Source organism: Rhinolophus sinicus, linkage group LG04, assembly GCF_036562045.2.
Source record: "Rhinolophus sinicus isolate RSC01 linkage group LG04, ASM3656204v1, whole genome shotgun sequence".
In the NCBI taxonomy this organism is placed as follows: domain Eukaryota; kingdom Metazoa; phylum Chordata; class Mammalia; order Chiroptera; family Rhinolophidae; genus Rhinolophus; species Rhinolophus sinicus.
The window spans coordinates 27,674,826-27,693,804 of NC_133754.1; the positions used below are offsets into that span (position 1 = coordinate 27,674,826).

The 18,979-nt window shown below is 38.3% G+C and overlaps 1 protein-coding gene across 3 annotated transcripts; it reads right to left on the reverse strand.

Annotated features, from left to right (window-relative positions):
* Positions 1-610: 610 nt before the first annotated feature.
* On the reverse strand, positions 611-18,192 carry FBXL3 (F-box and leucine rich repeat protein 3). Of its 3 annotated transcripts, none has more exons than XM_019738170.2 (5): positions 18,059-18,192; positions 13,415-13,763; positions 10,629-10,751; positions 7,756-7,927; positions 611-1,333 (listed from the first exon to the last, which is right to left on the reverse strand). In XM_019738170.2, exons 2-5 carry the CDS (start codon positions 13,760-13,762, stop codon positions 690-692), a joined length of 1,287 nt encoding a protein of 428 aa, XP_019593729.1. In that variant the 5' UTR covers position 13,763; positions 18,059-18,192; the 3' UTR covers positions 611-689. The 3 variants fall into 3 exon arrangements, with proteins under 3 accessions (XP_019593729.1, XP_019593728.1, XP_019593727.1); XM_019738169.2 differs by lacking the exon at positions 18,059-18,192 and adding an exon at positions 17,877-18,010 and having other exon boundaries at positions 13,559-13,763; XM_019738168.2 differs by lacking the exon at positions 18,059-18,192 and adding an exon at positions 17,877-18,010.
* Positions 18,193-18,979: the final 787 nt, after the last annotated feature.

Genomic DNA, 18,979 nt, shown 5'->3' on the forward strand with positions numbered 1-18,979 from the left:
CTGCGACCCTTCTGTTTATTTTCTTTTAGTGTGATCCTGGCTGTTTATTATCCTTCTGTAATAACCACTATGTGACATATATGTTTTCAATTTATATATATATATAAATAATATATATATATATAAACTATATATATATATATGTCATTAAACAGCTTTATAACATTTGAGAACAATAAACCAATCTTTTTCATTAGATATGAAATATCCTACATTTTTCTCACAAAATGCTCACTTTCCTGAGCTATATTAAACACCTTATAACAGGTGTATGTATAACTGAAGACCCTAAAATGTCAAGTTTACATTTTTAAAAAATGCATAGACAGCATAACATTTTGGAAAATCTATCAGTACTCAATTCTTGGATATTATATAGGTTTTGTTCCTTCAGACCGTAAAGTTTTTAATCTTTATAACAGGTTATTACTTTCAGTTTAGAACCACATTTTTTTCTTAGTTTTCTGCGATTTGATTGCTATGAGGCTAAAGAAACAGATGAAGTTTTCTGACCAAAACTGGTCCATGGGTCTTCTAATAAACAATCCTTATATACTCAATGCAGGTATCAAATTTCTGTGCCACAAAATAGTAGAATTAACATCAGAACTACAGGAAATAAACTTTTATTATAATACAATATGCTTTGAGTTAAGGTGCTATTCATCAGGCCCTATATCATGTGGTCTTTACCACGTGGGCATCATGTCTGGAAACCATACTCTACCAAGGTGCTTGGACACTTCCCAATGAATCTGCTCCAAGCTATACTTTTGGTCAGGAATTAATACTTCTTCCATAATGGATAATTGAGACAGGCGGCCACCACACATCTTCACAAACTCAACAAAGGCACTACATGAGACTTCGCATTCCCCTAGTCCAATAGCGGACAGATTTTTGCAACGTTCTGCAATTCGAATTAACTCTTCATCAAGTGGCCGTAATCCATTAGCACACACTACTAGTTCAACTAGTCGAGGGCACGTCATTCCCACACGGCCAAGCACATCTTTGCTTACTGATCTCCCAAAGTACAGATGGGTGGCAGGTATTTCATACCGAAAGAATGGATCAAATTCCTCTTCATATAAAAAAAAATACATCACTAAGTTCACCTTGGGTGAATGTCTGATGAAAGCATCCCAGCTGCTCTTCTGAATCGTATGGAAGTGTGTCTGTCCAGGATTCTCACTGACTACATCAATGCGCAAGTGTTCTAATCGAACATGTTTCTCAGAAGATAAAGCAAGCAGCAATTCATCACTTAGCAAGTGGTAATTCAGGGCCAGTTCACGTAAGCCATGACACTGATCAGCCACACAAAGGATACCTTGGAAGGAAAAAGAGCTAATTATTTACAGATTTCTGTGAAAGTTCATCATCTGTTCAAAAATTTAATCAAGTACATATCCCACAAAAAAATCTTAACATTTCCCTTAGCACAAAGCTATACAATTTAAAATTTACTTGTATGGTTGTAGCAGAAAGTAGGTCACAAACATTTAGAAATCTATTACTAATTTTAATGAAACTAATTCTAAATCTGATACCTTAAAAAAGAAATGAAGCTCACTTTATCAACTCAGAAAAATCAAATTACTAATAATTGTATCATTTTAAAATATACCATGACTAAGTTTATCCCAGTAATGTACAGCATTTTTTAAAAAAAATTGACTATTAATACTAAACTTACAGGTTAAGCAAGAAAAATTACATGAGCACTGCAACAGAAGCCAAAGAACATTTTTTGAAATTCAAAACCTAATCTTAATCAAAATAAGGAAAAAACATATAAAATACGATTTTTGTAACTAAATAAAACATTTGATAAAAAAAGATTTCTATCAAATGAGCAGGGTTTAACTGCTAATAACACATATAATAAGCTTGTAAAATTTCTATAAAGAAATAATACCAAGATACCATTATATAAATGAGTCAAAAGGTAACTACCCAATTCACATTAATGGAAATATACATTAAGACTTTTAAAGCTCTCTTTAAATGGTTCTTATGCTTAGGGCACTATGCTTCAAAACTGTCCCAAACCCTTAAGGCAGCAGTGGATTTACCAAAGGTCAATATCTGATCTCTAAAGTGGCCTACTAAGAAATCTGCATAGAAGACCCAATACTACTTGATAAATAATCCACTGAAACCATTTCGTTCTTGTATTTAGAAAGGATAAGAACAAAACACACATCATATTATCTACTATTTATTGTAGATATGTTGGGTACTAGATATGTTATCCCACAAATACTAAAAAAAAAACCTAGATAAGTATTATTTTTATTTTGAAGTTGAAGCAGCTAACTAAAGACAGCACAGCTGGAACTCAGAGACTCAGTGATGAGTGAGTCTTAAGTTCACGCCCTTAACTACCACTTAAGCTGTGATAAGACTGAGGCTACCAATAAGCCAAAAGCTTCCTAGCAGTGGGAGGAGAACACAGGCAATAGAATTAGTGGAGATAAACAAAGTCACCAGTATAAGAGAGTCACCAGAAAAGAGAATAAAAGACATCTGTACCGCACCATTCAGCCACTGCAAAATTTCTGTTCTCAACAAGGTATGTCTATACTTTAAAATAAAGCCTGATCTCCCAGTGTAACCTGAACACACCTTTGTTCTTTGAAATCTCATAAAGCCTGATATAAAAACACACATGGGAAATGGTAACCAAAGATGCAAATAAAAGAAACTTTGAGATATCATTTAATAATTACTAAAAGAGTTGTGGCATAGTTCTAAAAGTGGTCCCCAAATCCCATGCCCTAATCCCTGCAACCTGTGAATGTGATTATCACTCCCTTTCTTTTATCACATTACACAGCACAGCACAGTTGGCTCTCCAGTAAGATTATCCAGGTGATCCTAATATAATTGCATGAGTCCCTGCAAAATCAAGTTTTCTCTGGCTGGTTGCAGAAGTGCAAGTCAGAGAGATTCAGAGCTTCTCTGTCTGTCTAAGCACAGCAGCCAGCTGAGCCATACCTACAGAATCTTAGCGGTAATAAATGTTGGTTAAGCTGCTAAATGTGTAGTTGTTAGTTATGCAGCAATAGAAACTAATACATAGTCACAAGTGTTTAAATACTTAACACAAAATAGTGACAAAAATAAAACTGGTAAACTGTTAAAACTAAATAATAAAAAGACAACCTAATTAAAACACAGGCAAAGGATCTGAATAGCAATCTCTTCAAAGGTACACAATGGTCAATAAGCACATGAAAAGACATTTGAGTCATTAACAAAATACAAATTAAAACCACAATGAGCTATCAGTTCACACCCAATAGGATAGCTAAAATCAAAGACAGATAAGGGTTGGTGAGAATGTAGAAAAATTGGAATCCTCATACACTGCTAACAGAAATGTAAAATGGTACAGCCACTTTGGAAAACAGTCTGGCAGTTCCTCAAATGGTTAAACAGAGTTACTATGATTCATCAATTCCATTGCTAGGTATATACCCAAGAGAAATTAAACCAGGTCCAAACAAAAACTTGTATATGACTTTTCATAGCAGCATTATTCATAATAGTAAAAAGGTGGAAACAACCCAATTTCCACCAACTGGTCAAAAGATAAATGTAGCATAGCCACGCAATGGAATATTTGACAATAAAATAAAATACTGATACATTCTACAACATGGATGAACCCTGAAGACATCATATTAAGTGAAAGAAGCCAGTCACAAAGTACCGCATAAACTATGATTCCATTTACATGAAATGTCCAGAATACTCACATCTATAGAAAGATTAGCAGCTGCCTAAAGCTGGTTGGGATTAGGGTTTGAGGGGTGGGGTGGGGGAGTAAAAGCTAAGACATATGTGGTTTCTTTTTGGGATAATAAAAATGTTCCGAAATTGACTGCAGTGATGGATGCAGTACTCAGTCAATATGCTAAAAACCAAGTTGTAAACTGTATGGTATCTAAACTGTATCTTAATAAAGCTGTTATAAAACTGGTATAAAAATCCACTGCTGGTGGAGTTACAGATTCATACAACTCATTTGGAAGAAAACACAGCAAAAAGCATAAAAAAGATTTGACCTAGTTCTTCCACTTAATAGTTTGTCCTAAGGAAGAAATTAATAGAAGCAAACTGCTACATGCCAAAATAGTTAATTTTAATAATCGCAGCAAAAATGTGGAACAAGCGTCTAACCTTAATAGAACTATAAGGCAAATGTTGGCTTACAACAGGATACAATACCAAGTAACTAATGCTCATTAGTTCAGCTGATAATTGAGTGACATGTAAAGATACAACAGGAACAAAACATCCTGATCCTAACAAAAGGCAGCAGATAATTAAACAAGAATGCTGTGGGAGTCATAACAAGGGAACTGGGGAAGATCTGCCAGAACTAACACAGTGAAACCTACAGAAGTGGAAGGATCAAGCTAGGGCAAAAGGTGAGTGGAGAAGGCAAATATACAGGAATGGTATATCCTGTGTGAAAAGCCAGAGATGTGGAAGAAAACTCAAGCGTTCTAAGAACTGACCGAAGCTCAATATACAGTATCCAAGTAAGAGAACATCTTAAAAGATGAAGCCCAACAGACAGGCAAGGACCGGGTCATGTGTGACCTTGTCAGCCATGGTAAGGAGTTTGGATCTTATCCAAAGCATAGTGAGAAGTTTTGAAGGAAACTGGAGGGGAAAGAAAAAACACATACATTTATATTTTAGAAAGATTACTGTGGCTGTAGCATGGAAATCAGATTAGAGAAGAGCAAGGGTTGCAAGTTCGGCAATCAGTTCAGAGGGTACAGCACAGAGATCGTAGGGGCCTGGACTAGAGTAGTACGAGTGGAGATGAAGAAAAGTACTGTGTCCTAGTCGGTTTGGGCTACTTAACAGAATCCTGTTGACGGGGTAGCTTTCACAATAAAATGTATTTCTTATAGTTCTGGAGGCTGGAAATCCATGGTGAAGGTGCCAGCACCAGTGGGGTTTGGGTGAGGGCCAGAATGCTTCCTGACTTTAGATGGCCCCCTTCTGGCTGTGTCTTCACATGGCAGAAAGAGAGATCATCGCTCTAGTCCTGTCTTAGAAGGCATTAATCCCATGTATGAGGGCTCCACCCTCATGACCTAATTACCTCCCAACCCACATCCAAGTACCATCACATTGGGGATGGCGGCTTCAACACGTGAACTGGGTTGAGGGAGCCAACACAAACATTCCTCCTATGGCAACATAGAAATTCAAGGCATATTTCAGTGATGGAGTCACCAGCCCTCCCAGACTGAAGGAATGTAGCAAGTAAGGACAGGAGGAATCAAGGAAGGATGTCTGTCAGGTTCCTGATAACCAGATGGACGGTGACATTCACTGAGATAGTAAAAAGGGGAAAAAAAGAGATCTGGAAACGAAATTCATTAGTCTGAAGTATTAGGGAGACATTCTAGAAGCACTGGGCCATTAGCAGCTCAATACACAGCTCTGCAGGTATTAACATAGAACGGAACTGAAGTCATAGATGATGACAGAGCCCAGAGTTTACACAGTAAAATAAAAAAGGACTCAGTACAGAACACAGTTAAACATCAAAATTTAAGGAATGAAAAGAAAAACCAGCAAAGGAAACAGTAGGAACAATCAGAGGAAGGAGGAAAATCAATTTTCAAATGGTGCCTAGGCGTCCAGTAATAGACAATTATAAGGACTTTATGAAATGGGATAAAAGTTTGACAAGATGTTCAGTAAAGACAGAAAATAGCTCTTAATTTCAAGTTAAAGAAAGTGTACAAATGTGCAAAATATGGAAAGAAGATATGCAAATATGTTAATCTTAAAGTCCTCTATTGTTATACTCTTAAATTAAAATGTCTTGTAAGTACTTTCTCCTCTCTTCCCTTCCTGAAAAACTAGTCTAAAGCCATCAGATCAAACCAAGCAAGCTTACCATATACTATCAGAATTGCTCTGTATATTTAATAAACATAAATGAACATGGATGTACCGGGATAGCGAGAATGAGCTCAGTCTCAGAGAAACCTGAGACCCAAAAGCTCTCATACAGTGTGGTTAAGTGCTACAAGTTATGTTCAGAGTGCGATGAAAACAACAGGTGGGTATCTAAACCAGAGTGGAGGAGGAAACAGGAATAAAACCAGAACACGAGCTGAATTTTGAAAGCTGGGCTGGAGTTATCTAGATGAAGAAGGGGACAAAGAAAAAGGTATAAAGCACTGATGACACACAGGTACAAAGAACTATAGTTACATAGGGCTCAAGTAAAAGCTGCATGTGTGTGCGTAGCAAACACGATTAAAGAGCCAGGGGGAGGTCAGGATACAAAGGACCTTGTACACCATGAAGCTATGAAGTATGGACCTTACTCTCATAGCAAATCTATAGAGTGATAGTAAAAGTTGACCAAGTGGTAACCCTTAAATTCAATTATCATCTTCAGTGATAATCTGGAAGTGGCAGAAGCAGCTAAGAAAATATAGTCATCCTTTCGTATCCCTGAGGGACTGGTTCCAGAACCCACACACCCATCCCACCCCACCACGCAGATACCAAACTCCAGATGCTCAAGTCCCTTATATAAAATGGAACAGTATTTGCTTATGATCTACACACATCCTCCCATATACTTTAAATCATCTCTACATTAATTGTAATACTCAATACAATCTAAATATTGTGTAAATAGTTATACTGCATTGTTTAGGGAATAGTAACAAGAAAAAAATCTGTACATGTTCAGTACAGATGTCACCATCATAGGCCTAAGTACACAGTACATGTCAGAAACAATGTAACATTTTCACCCAGTATTTCCAATCCACAGTTGGTTGAATCCCTAGCTGTGGAACCCAGAACCCGTGGATACAGGCCAACTGCATTGCAAGAGACCTAGTCATTCTCATCACCAAGATCCTGCATGTGGGAGACAGAGAATGAGCAAGCAACCTCCACTGAAGAGGGAAATCATTTTCTTGGGGGAAAGCCAGGATTTAATTATGTCAAAAAGGTGGGAGGTGTTCTGTAAAGAGCTCAAGGATTTAACACTCTCCCTTAAAACCAGATTTCCCAAGTAACACAGTGAAAGGATTGCGAGGGAAGTCAATGGTGGGAGAATGAGTCAGGAGCGAAGCATCACAGAGTAATATGAACTACAGGTTTATACTTAGTTTGTGATACAAACCATTTGGAATTTAAATGATCTTAAACTATAATAATGTAGAATAGTTAAAAAAATCTATACAAGAGAAGTTGGCAAGAGCCTCTATAATGCTATTGCCCCATTTGATGAGCTCTTGGCTCCAAAATTCAACTGAGGAAAGAAAGCATTGTCTTGCAATAAGGCAACAACTTCAGCACAACCTTTTTTCCTTTACATAGTGAGAAGAAAAGCAATTATGAGATTAAACTGACTCAAAAACCTACCGTTAGCTCAACTACGATTAGAGAAAATTCAGTTTTATCTATAAGGGCACCTCAGACAGACCTCATATTGTCTTTTTCTTTTTTTTCTGTTTTGCTTGTTTTCTAGCACAGGTTGGACATAAATTGCCAAATAAAAAGGTAAAAAAATAAGTTTGAAATGTCAATGCTACAGAATTTATGCTATTGCATTGACATTAAAAATACCTTTATGCAGAAGAGATGAAATAACCACTTTAACCTGGTTTCAAGGTTAATGGTCAGGTTTTCTCCATTTGATGAAACACATCAATATTTTCACTAAAATGTTGACAAAGCACAACATACCTGCTGGAGAGACGTGAGGACAGCTGCTCATTTTCAGCAGCTTCAGCGTGTCACTGTTGTTGGCCACGAGGACTTTGAGGGACGGATCATCCACTGGGGTGTCATCTATCTTAAGCGAGGACAAGGATTTGGAGTTTACAAACACAACCGTCAGCGCAGAGATAAAGTGAGACTGAAAAGCAAAACAAATACAACGTTTTAACTTTACAAATAAGAATTCATGGGTTGTCTTTAATACATACATGGGTCATCTGAACCCTAATGATGTATTTTGTAACTGTTTTAGGGGTAGCATCCCCTTCACTCTGCTGTCGGGACTGTGGTAAGAAAGAGCTGACTATCTGCCATCTCTGAGAAGAGCACTTTTTACCTGTGGGAGAAAAAAAAAAGACACCAAGCCTCAGGATTAGTGTCTCTAAATCACAACAATTATGATTTAGTAAAAAAGAGGAATTCTGGAATCCAGGATGAAAATACTTCTCAGACCCTCCACATCATCTTAACCGGAAACCCTAGTGTTTGATAACACTGAACTACAATACTCAATATTTTTTGATCTGATAGTATTGACCATTAAAATAATAACTATTAACATAATCATTAAAAATTAAAATAACAGTCAATCAACTCAGAAGCTAGGAAAGACTCATTTGGAATATAGAAGCTCATACAAAATCTGATTCTAAAATAATAAAAGTAATACCTAAATAGAATTCCAAATTTAAAATGCCTTTAAATATGTTAACTATGTATAGTATTTTCAAGCCTGTTTTATTTCAATGTATTTTTTTCCACAAATGTACCAATATCATTCCATTTATTATACACACATACTAAGTATCACTTGGACAGAGAATCTGACCTAAAGGAACCACTGTAGGGAAACAGGAACTGAAGTATGGCCAAAGTATGTAACTCTGAATAGTAAGAACTAAGAAGCCATAACCAATAGACAAAAGATCCAGGAGAGTAAGGGAAGAGGCCAATCAAAAAACTGAAAAATCTGTATACAACTGGACCCATGCAGCTCAAACCTGTGTTGTTCAAGGGTCAACTATGTTTGATCCATGACTGGGAGTCCGCATATGCTGAGGCCTACTGTAGTTATATGTGAAGTTTTGACTGCTTGGGGGTTGATGCCCCTAACCCTTCCATTGCTCAAGGGTCAAACTGTACAATGAAAAACTATCCCTAGCTTACTTTTCCCTACTATAATTAAGTAACTGGTTAACTACTTAAATTTTGATTAAATGTTTTACTATTTAAATGTGAACATCTTTCTCCTAATATTTAATATCAAATTCAATTATATCTTGATCACATTTCTTCATTAGTATACTCATGACTGCATCACTGCCTTCTTTTTCCCATTTCTCTCAGGTTTAGCTCTGGTCAAACACACTTCTTTCTGGTTCTCCCAGGATTTGCAAGATACAGCAACACCCTACTCAATCTCTACATAAGCCATAACAGGAAAAGGAAAAAAAAAAAAAGAAAAATAGTATAAGCATCCTAGGCCCCTTTAACAAGGAAGGAAGCAGTCCTAGATACATCCATAGTTCCCAAACACAAAACCACTACATACAAGCACAGTACCAGTAGTAAATATGCATAATAATAATCCTGAGTAATAAGAAAAAAATAAATTATGTTCAAAATACCTTTTAATATGGTATGTTTTACATACACAGCATATGTATGTTTTTTTTAACTATGGTATGTACATTACAAAAAATCAATTCATAACATTTCATTTCCCATATGAAGCTTGAACGAGGTACTACCAATACCATGTAGCTTGGCGTTTCTTAGAGTGAAGTCTTTGAACCACCTTAGGACTGGACTGCTCTTAGGAAGGGAAAATTGGAATAAGGATAGTAATCCAAAATTCAGAAGTTCCTCAGATGATTTTTATGCACATTAAGTTTGAGAACCACAGTAACTCATGTACTTAGAATCTTAAAATGCTGAAATGAACAGATTCTCTTGCCCATTTCCCTTATTTTACACACAAGGCAAACATTTTATCTGAAATGTACAGTTAGTGGTCTTTTGTAAAATCAATTAAGACTTTGAAATTAACTGGTGATACGTTTGTTACTGATAGCCCATTGAACCACCTGGATTACAACATACACTCAATTTAGTAGTACTTCCTCCTGAATCATCCTAGTAAGTTAAACTATTAGGTGTTTTAAAGGGATGTCTACATTTCAGTTGGTGGTACACTCTGAAAACCTTTTAAATTATTTTTGGATACTAACCTACTGAACATTAGCTAACATACTCAAGGGCCTTTATTAGTTGCCCTTCTAAAAATGCACAGCTCTTACTATTTTAGTTATTAGAGAGAGAGAGACTATTTCTAATTACATGTAGGATCATGTTAGAACATCAATATGAATATAAATTAACTCTTCACCAAGTTTTCTTTAAATAAAATCTGTAAATTAGTCCAAGTTGTACTGATACTAACTTTGCTCAAGAATACATCTTTACACCCTTACCAGAAGCTTTTATAAGCAAGCTATAACTACTTTCAATACTGGCACTGTCTACTTTCTTTGATTTAATTTCACCAATCTGCACTAACAGTCCAAAAAGGAGCATCTGTATGTCTTTTTTCTAATATGCTTGCGTCTCAGTTTTTCTTCGTTTCTTTGTCAAACTCATTCACTCTGCAACTTTACCCATGAAGAAGCACAAGGATAAAGAAAAGATTTAAAAAACCTATTGTTTAGCATTCTAAATAGTAACCAGTTTTCCATTTTATATATACTACTTTTTTTGCACTCCCATCATCAGTACAAGAAACAGTAAGGGTTTTGATGGATTTCTCAGTAACAGCTAATAAAACAAAACCAGCAAGATACCTTTGGTAAATCCATAAAACTTGGTCGAGCAGTTGAAATCAGTCCAAGTGTTTTTAAAGAGCAATTCACAAGTTGCGATAATATATCACAAGCTGCTTCGGCTGATTCTTTGCTGCTGTCCACCTTCGAAGAGAAAACATCATTTACCCACGGATATATTTATATTTCTCTGCGCATACCTTAACTTTATAAAAGCCAAGAAATATAGTTATTAATTTACTGCATTATAATTTAAAGAATACAGATTTTTTCCAATCACCCAACCTCACATACCACATCAGTCTTTTCTGAGTATGCCTGAGAAATTATAAGGGCAACTGTCAAGACTTAACTTTTGTTGTAAGATATATACTTAATCTTCAAAGGACTTGCTTTTAAGTTGATTTATTCCAAACTGACTAATAACATAATGGGATGCATGAATTTATCTTTGAAAAGTAATTATACGAGTATTTGTTAGTAGATCCAATCACACATATAAATGCAGTGTCTAAGGTACACGTTTCAAGACTCCAGAAACTGAATGAGTAATCAGAAGGTTCAAGTGAATCACAACCTGGGATTCATCATTAATGTTATTAATGAAAAAACGAATGTGAAGTACAATGAGGGCCTCCAACCAGTCAAGCGTGAAAATCTGAACCAAATGAGAAGTATCTGCTCTTCTGCATAGATTCCTGGGAGAAAGGTGGCCAAAAAACTCCTCAAGGATGTAAGGAGCTCTTTTACCAAAAAGGAAGTTGTTCTCTGGGCTAAAAACCATCTTAGAACAGTTAAAAGTAATACCATTACTTTTATTTCCAGATTAATGTTCATTAGCTTAACCAAAGATGTTCTGAAGGTCGTACAACTGACATACCGATCTATACTAAAGTTTCAGAGCTACTTAAGTATTAGGTTGGTGCAAAAGTAATTGCGGTTTTTGCAATTATTTTTAACCTTTTAAACCGCAATTACTTTTGCACCAACCTAATATTACCCTTCGACTCAGTTTCTCTGCTCCAGTGGTTCTCAAAGTGTGGTCCCTGGACCAGCAGCATCGCCATCACCTGGGAACTTGCTAGAAACCCAAATTCTCATGTCCAACCCAGACCACCTGAATCAGAAACTCTGGGGGTGGACTAAGCAATCTCTGCCTCAACAAGCACTCTAGGTGGTTCTGACGAACACGAAGTTTGAGAACCACTGTCTCACTAATAACTAACTATAAGCCTCTTTGGCCTATAGTCAGTGATGAATTAAATGTATTACCAAGAGAGCACAAAAGATTCCTGTGACGTGGCTCATTTTGCAAATCAAAAATTATTTCCTCAGCAAAATAGACAATAAAAATGTTTAATTTATAGCACAAATGGTTTTGTGAGGGTTATGCAAGTTGGACACAGCTGAATAGTGCCACAGGCTATAAAAGATTAATACCGACCCAGCCAATCCACAGGATGGAAGCAGTTGTTAGACCTGTTAAGATTAATGTGTTATACTCATCTTTTTATAGTATTTAGCATTAGAACGCTCTCAGGCAACTCAAAGATGACTGAAACCAAAGGGAAGGCTCTTCAGGTTTCTTCATGGGGAGGTGGGGGAGGAACGGCACCTGAGGAGCTCCTGGATTTTGTGTGTTCAATCCTTCTGCCATTACCCTATCCTTGTCCCTCATTAGGGTTACTAGGTAACATGTAAGACATCTAATTAAGTAAGTATTAAGTGTGTCCCAAATAATGCATGGGACATATTTATATAAAACATATTTGTTGATTGTCTGAAATCAAATTTAACTAGGCTTCCTCTATTTTTATTTGCTAAACCTAGCAATCCTACCCTCAGTGGCCTAAGTGTCTTTATGCATTTTTGTGGGAAGGAGGCCATAATATTCAACCATTCCCATCACCAGGTCTTTCCTCCTCCTTGGACACCTATAGGTGAATGACATTCCATCTAAGAAGGAATGACATTCTTGGGAGCAGACAAGACTTTAGTTTTGGTAAGGAACTCTGGGTTACGCACTATTGCTTTGTCTAGGTTTAACTTGACCTGTTTAACAATTGCTAGACACAGGTAAATCAGCTATTCATGCGTTACTTTTGAATAATAATTATCAGGTGTGTTAAGAATTTAGTAAACATGCCCATAATCCATTATTAATCCCCAGAACAAAACATTACATGCTTCTGTACTCATACAAACCACTGTGATTCCTTGAACTATCCTGGACATCTCAAAAAGCCACCCCACTTCATTTATTTCATCACTGCATGATTTCCAATATGTCCCTTCCAGCAATGAAAAGAAAAAAAGTTCTTTCTGGCATTCTTCCACGTACATTTTTGTATTTCTCTCTAAAATATATTCATCTAAACCTTTTACGTAAGTTTCTCTATCTCCTTTTTCTTTGAAGACCCCATGTCATAAAGCCATCAATAAGCAAGCTCAGTCCCTATTAGATAGAAATAACAATTAAGTTTTAGTCAATCATAATCTGCACATTTAAAAATTTTTATTGTGTATTTCTTCTTCAAATTGTTCACAATAATTCAACGTGATTAACAGCTTTGGTCAATGATTTATTCTTAGTGCTTCTACTTTTGAAAGAAATTAATAATTATAATAAAGTGGAGTAATTTAGCTTCAATATTATTTGTGACAGCTTCTAAGGTACACGATAATTCTAAATCTTTTAAGTACTTTCCCTAGAAAGGCAATATTTCAAAAATATGAGAAGATGTACTGATTTAGGATACAAAAGCCACTAAATACGCTTTATTTTTTAAAAGAATTTAAAGTATTACCTTGAAGCTGACATACTGTAGATGGTTTGAATGTCTTTTAATAATCTGTTTGATCAGCTCTGGATGTGTAGCTTTCAAATAAGATGTAGCTGGCTGATTCAGTTCAAATTCAAAACATCTCCACAAGTCAGGCATATGAAATACCTGGTTCCAGCTGCGGCAAACTTGTGAAGCATGAGCCCGGTCAAGAAGAGGCAAATACTTAAATACGTGGAGAATAATGTCAGGCAGGAGATTACCCCAATCACAAGTCTGAAAATGCTCCTTTGTAGTCCTCATTTTCTTGGATTTCTCTGCAGTACCTTCTTCTGATGAATTATGGTCACTATCTCTTCCTCCTCGTTTCATCCTATTTGGAAAAAAATACATAATGTTTTTCATACTTAACTTTTAAATAGAACTAAATCCAAAATTCATTCTTCTGTCACTGAGATGTGTACATATGTATTTGTAAACACAAACATGTCGAAAGAACCGAACCAGTAATTCCAGGAGAATATCAAAACAAAATATAATGAAAAATTCCAGTGGAGACCAGCTATCATTTTATAAATTCTATACAGGATTTTTCAAACATTTGTATTTATACTGTACTTACTTGGGGGAAAAGTATCATCATTTTGAAACTAAACCAAGAATTTATATTTCAAAAGTTGTAGTCAACTAACTAAAAGGAATATAAGAGAGAACCTACAGTGACACTTTCTAAAAGTTTCTCAAAAGTCAACTGAAGATATCTGCTATATTCGAGCTCATGAATTCAAAGCAAACCAGAGTCCCAGGAACCTCCAGAGAGGAACTGAATTGAGTAGCCAACAGATCTTCCACGTTCAGTCTGTGATACATGTTACTGTCAGACCCAATCTCTGCTAAAAATAAGTAAACTCATCCTTTACTATGCATTATTTGGCCTGGAATGTGGTTTCTTCTTCCAACACATCACTTGCTATTGCAGTATTTTCCCCAAGTTGTTTCTGAATTATAAGTATTTATTACATGTATTTGTATTACCTTCATTCCATTTGTTTCTTTGAAAATAGTCTTTTTGTTGCAAAATAGTATGGGCTCTGAAATCAAGCTCCCTGGGTTTGAATCCTGGCTCTACCTCACTTGTTATGTGGCCGTGAACAAAATTACTTGACCTTTCTGTGTTTCAGTTTGTAAAATGAAAATAACTAACACATAGAGTTCTTGAAGGAATTTAATAAAAAACACCAGGGCTTCTGAAAGGAGATAGGTGACTGTTGAACTCAGGTACAGTAATGCAGTCCAACAGGTACAGGACAGCAGTCCAGTATTAAAGACATTAAAGTGCACAACACAGTAAAAATAGGAAAAAATGATCCTATTTTTGTTTTCAAATGAAGTGTGTGTGAGAGAGGGCAAGAACAGAAGAAGCTTATGTATGAGAAATACACATTGGAAGTAGACTCGCCACATTAATATAGTAACTATAACAGTTAATTGGATTATAATATATTAATAGTACGATTACAGGTAATTTTTTTTTTTTTGCCAATGACTCTCTATATTTTACGTATTTCTTTTAATGTCAATGAATTACGTTGTAATCAGGTAAAAAGGTAAATCAGATAAAATTGTTTTGACTCGTTACTTAGAAAAATAAGTATCGCAGGCTCTAAACTAAGTGCGGACCACTAAATAGTACCTCTATTTAGTTTAGAGCCTGCAATACTTTTGTCTCTGGAGAGCAGTTCTAGCAAGGTGGTGGTTTGGATTTGGAGTCATAGTAGCTTTTGAAAAGGATGGTTTGTGGCTCCAACTCTCTTCTTCTGGCACATCAGCAGACACGAATTTCTGATTCCAGTGTGGGACAAAGGATGTACATATGTATGACTCCTAACCAAATAAGTCTTTGCAGATTCTCTACCCAGTAGCTAGCAAAATTTGTGAAAAAGGATTGGGGGCTGGAGGGAAACAATGGCAGCGACCCCTGCTCTTCATGCCATTGAAATCAGCTCAGGAGGTCTCAGCACATGTGCAATAAACTGCCTTTCCCTCACTGCTCTACGTAAGTGAATTAAATGGTGTCTATCCTATTGAAATAGTAGGGGTAAAGAAAGGGAGAAAACAGTGACAGAGGTGACGGCAAGAGGGTAGTTTCATGGAAGACTAAAATTTACATGTGAATCTAAGAATGCTTTTCTAAAAATACGTTTAGAGATGGGTAGTATAATCTACAATGTAATCTTAATTTAAAAATATCTCTCCCAGTAACAATGTCCCACTAGAGGTTGAAATAACACTGTCATTATGACCTGTTTTTCTTTAACTTATTCTGAAGGCTTGCTTTAATTTTAGCATACAAAATTTGGGTCAAAGAACAAAGAGTTTGCTACCTAGGGCTTATAATTTCTCTTCTGACTATCTAAAACTCTTCAGAATTTTGAGATAACAGAGACTGGAAAAAGGACGAAGCCATCTTTATAACTTCTACTCCTCATTATAGAATGCTGATCTCCTCTTTCTGGAGAAGTCGTCTAAAACCAGAACTATCCAACTTAAAGATGAAATTATTCATCTTACTTTAGAATATATGGACATATAAGTGAAAATAAAATGACAGTCTTATTCACACAATTATCTTTACTAATACTTTGCTGATCCTAATAGATACTTTCTTTTATCTATTACCGCCCTGTTTTAAATAAAGTATATTTCGGTTCCTTTCCAAGTTGAGGGGAGAAAAAAGTTGACATATTAAAAAGAAGTATGCAACACTTCATCCAGATATAAGATTATGTGATCACCAAAGTGTATTTTAGGCACTTACTACTTTATAAATAGCAGAACAAAGTCTGTAAATTACCATACATAGTGTGACTATAATTTTTCAGAATTCTAGTACATTAAACAGTAGAAAAAACTCTAAGCGCAAATACCAATAAAAATGGTCTCTGTATTATCCTCATTTGTGCATGAAAAAAGAGATCACCCAGTGGGCATCTAATAAAAATTTTAAATGTCAGTTTTTTCCAAGATGATCTCATTTATCCATGCAAAAATTTACATGGCTTTCAAAACTATTTTATTAAATCTATTTACACATGAAGTTCTCCTGTAGAGAAAGTTAAACAATTCAAAGCACCCACCAGTCTGCCAAGAATTTACATCAATGGATTATCTCTGCCTTTTCGTCAAAATGAAACATCTATTATATTTTAACAGGAGTGAAAAAAAAAGGAAGCTGGACAATCAATGTCAAAGTGACTTTGTAGAGCATCAAAACCAGGCAGGCGTCTTCAGGGCTCCAGCAATTCAATTTCAAAATGCAACTTTTCCAGGCTCCAAATAATTGATGCAACTTGGGCCACTAGAGCATTTGGTGAGGGACAGACATAACTACTATGAAGGGCTAAAAAGTAAACTAATGAGGAAAAACTGCAGATTAATTGAGCAGCGCAGCGAGTTACTGAACTAACTCATCATTTCCACATCCTCTGAAAGGAGCAGTCACACTTGTGTCAGATGAAGGGCACAAGAGACCACTTAGCCACGCGTCCCTCATTGTATCAGGCACTCTTAGTACACTGGGCTTGTGGTAATTTTAAAAGCCCATTTATACTTAGCTCTCAAAAGCCTGCTTTGGCATATTTCCTTTCCATTTATGTTCTGCTTTGACTAATATCAAAATTAACATGCATTCTTTGGCTGGCATACAAAAATAAAGCCACGGAAAGAGATTACCTCTCAGAACTAGAAGGTAGGGAAAATGTACGGCTGAAAATCTGTCTAGTGGTCATTTGTAGATAACTGGCAGTCAATGGCATTTTCATAAATATTTCAGGAATGATAGAAAATAAAAGCCCAATTAAAAGATCTGGGCCACTGGATCTCATCAGCAACAAGATAACACATACAGTAGTAATCGCACTTCTTAGCTCTGAGACGCAGGCCCATCATTTGATAGGCTGCTTCCTGATCCCTGTCTGCGGCCCGACCTGAAGCAGCTGCTCATCACAAGTTGACCAAGTTTTCCACTTGGCTACGCGCCGCGGGCATCCCCTCCTCCCCGCCTTATCTCGCGCGCCCTACCTGGACAGTCTGTTTTGACATTTAATGCCCCTCATTTCTCCAGCTATTAGCACGGGCGTGGCCCTGCCCCAGCGCGAGCTCAAAGGTGCCTGTCATCAACCCCTGCCGAGATAATAATGCCGGGCTGCAGCCGCGGCGCCCCGGGGCGGCGGGGAGGCTGCACGCGGCCGCCGCACACGCACCACGCCTTGTTGACATGTTTTGAAGCTGGCGAGCGGGGCAACGCCCCCAAGCAGGCTCCAGGCTCCAAGGTCTGAGCGCTGCGCCCCGCCCTGCGCTCGCCAGGGGCGGCCCACGCGCGCCCGGAACCCCGCGGCCCCGGCCCCCCTGCAGTCCACCACCGTCGGCCGACCCTCCCCAGTCCCGCCGTCGCAGCGGGGCTCCGGCACTAACCCTCCGCCGTTACCTGCTGCCGGCGGCGGCTTCCCCCACACACCACCCCGGGCTCCGGGGATGGCGGCGGCTGGTTCCGCGGCTCTCACATGAGGCCCCCCGGGCCCCGCGCTTCGGGTTCCCGCCGCCGCGGCCCCCCGCGCTCCGCCCGCATCCGAGACGCTGGTCCCGCGCAGGGCACCAATGCGGATCCACCTTTGCGGCTCTGGCTGCCCAGAGAGAAGCCTTCCTTCCCAGTCCCGCGCCGTCCGCGTCCTTCCCCCGAGACCACTCGTCGCGGTGAAAAACTCCTCAGCGAGCTCCCGCCACCGCGTAGACCCTCTGCACCTCGGCCCGGACACCGACTTCAAAATGGCGCCCGGGGCTCGCGGCCGCGCGCTTTCCCTGGCGCGTCTCCGCCCGAAGGGGGCGCGTGTCCGCAGTGGCGCGCGCGCACGCGCGGCGGGCGCGAGTGGGCCGCGCCCACGCAGGAGCGCGCACTGCCCCGCGCAGCTGGGGGGCTTCCGCCTCCAGGTTCCACGTGACTGCTGCTTTTAGGAGATTTCTGGTTTTGATGCCACAGTGGGAGGGCTGGAGCTAACGAGATGTCTAAGAGACTATCTGTGGTTGAAACTGGAAAGTTTCAGGAGGTGGCGCGGAATGAGGACAGGAGGGAGTGTGTCCAGCCTGCAGGAGCCCAGCTGCCGGTCGTGGGGCAGAAGGATAAACGGGAGCTGTGAGCCCCTGACACCTCCGCGGCCGGGCGCCGCCTGGAGGGTCACCCCTGCGCCGCGGAGCCCAAGAGGTTAAAATACAAACTCTAAAAATACGCACACTTCATATACCGGTCATATAAGGTGTGTTTGCAAACCGCAAGGATGTACACCAGAATGGTGACAGTGTTGACGCTGGGAGTATAGATGATTTTTATATTCAAAATATAATTTTCAATTTTTCTAAAAACGATTTTTATCATCAGAGTTAATACTTTTTAAAAACCTCCTTTATGAAATAGACTCCTGAAGTCTGTAAGTAGCTTTCTGAAACACAATAAGGGAAATGTAAGGGACTAGTTACTTAAAACCTCTACTGAACCCTTTTGTAAATCGATGCAGCTTCGTCCCTGCTACCTAGTTA

Bases quoted from the DNA above. Each gene is read 5' to 3' on its own strand.
- FBXL3 (XM_019738170.2), bottom strand. From the start codon at position 13,762: ATGAAACGAGGAGGAAGAGATAGTGACCATAATTCATCAGAAGAAGGT. The intron at 10,752-13,414 runs GTAATACTTTAA...TTCTCTTCGAAG, and splicing joins TACAGTATGTCAGCTTCAAG to GTGGACAGCAGCAAAGAATC. The intron at 7,928-10,628 runs GTATCTTGCTGG...TTTGCTTTTCAG, and splicing joins GTTTTATGGATTTACCAAAG to TCTCACTTTATCTCTGCGCT.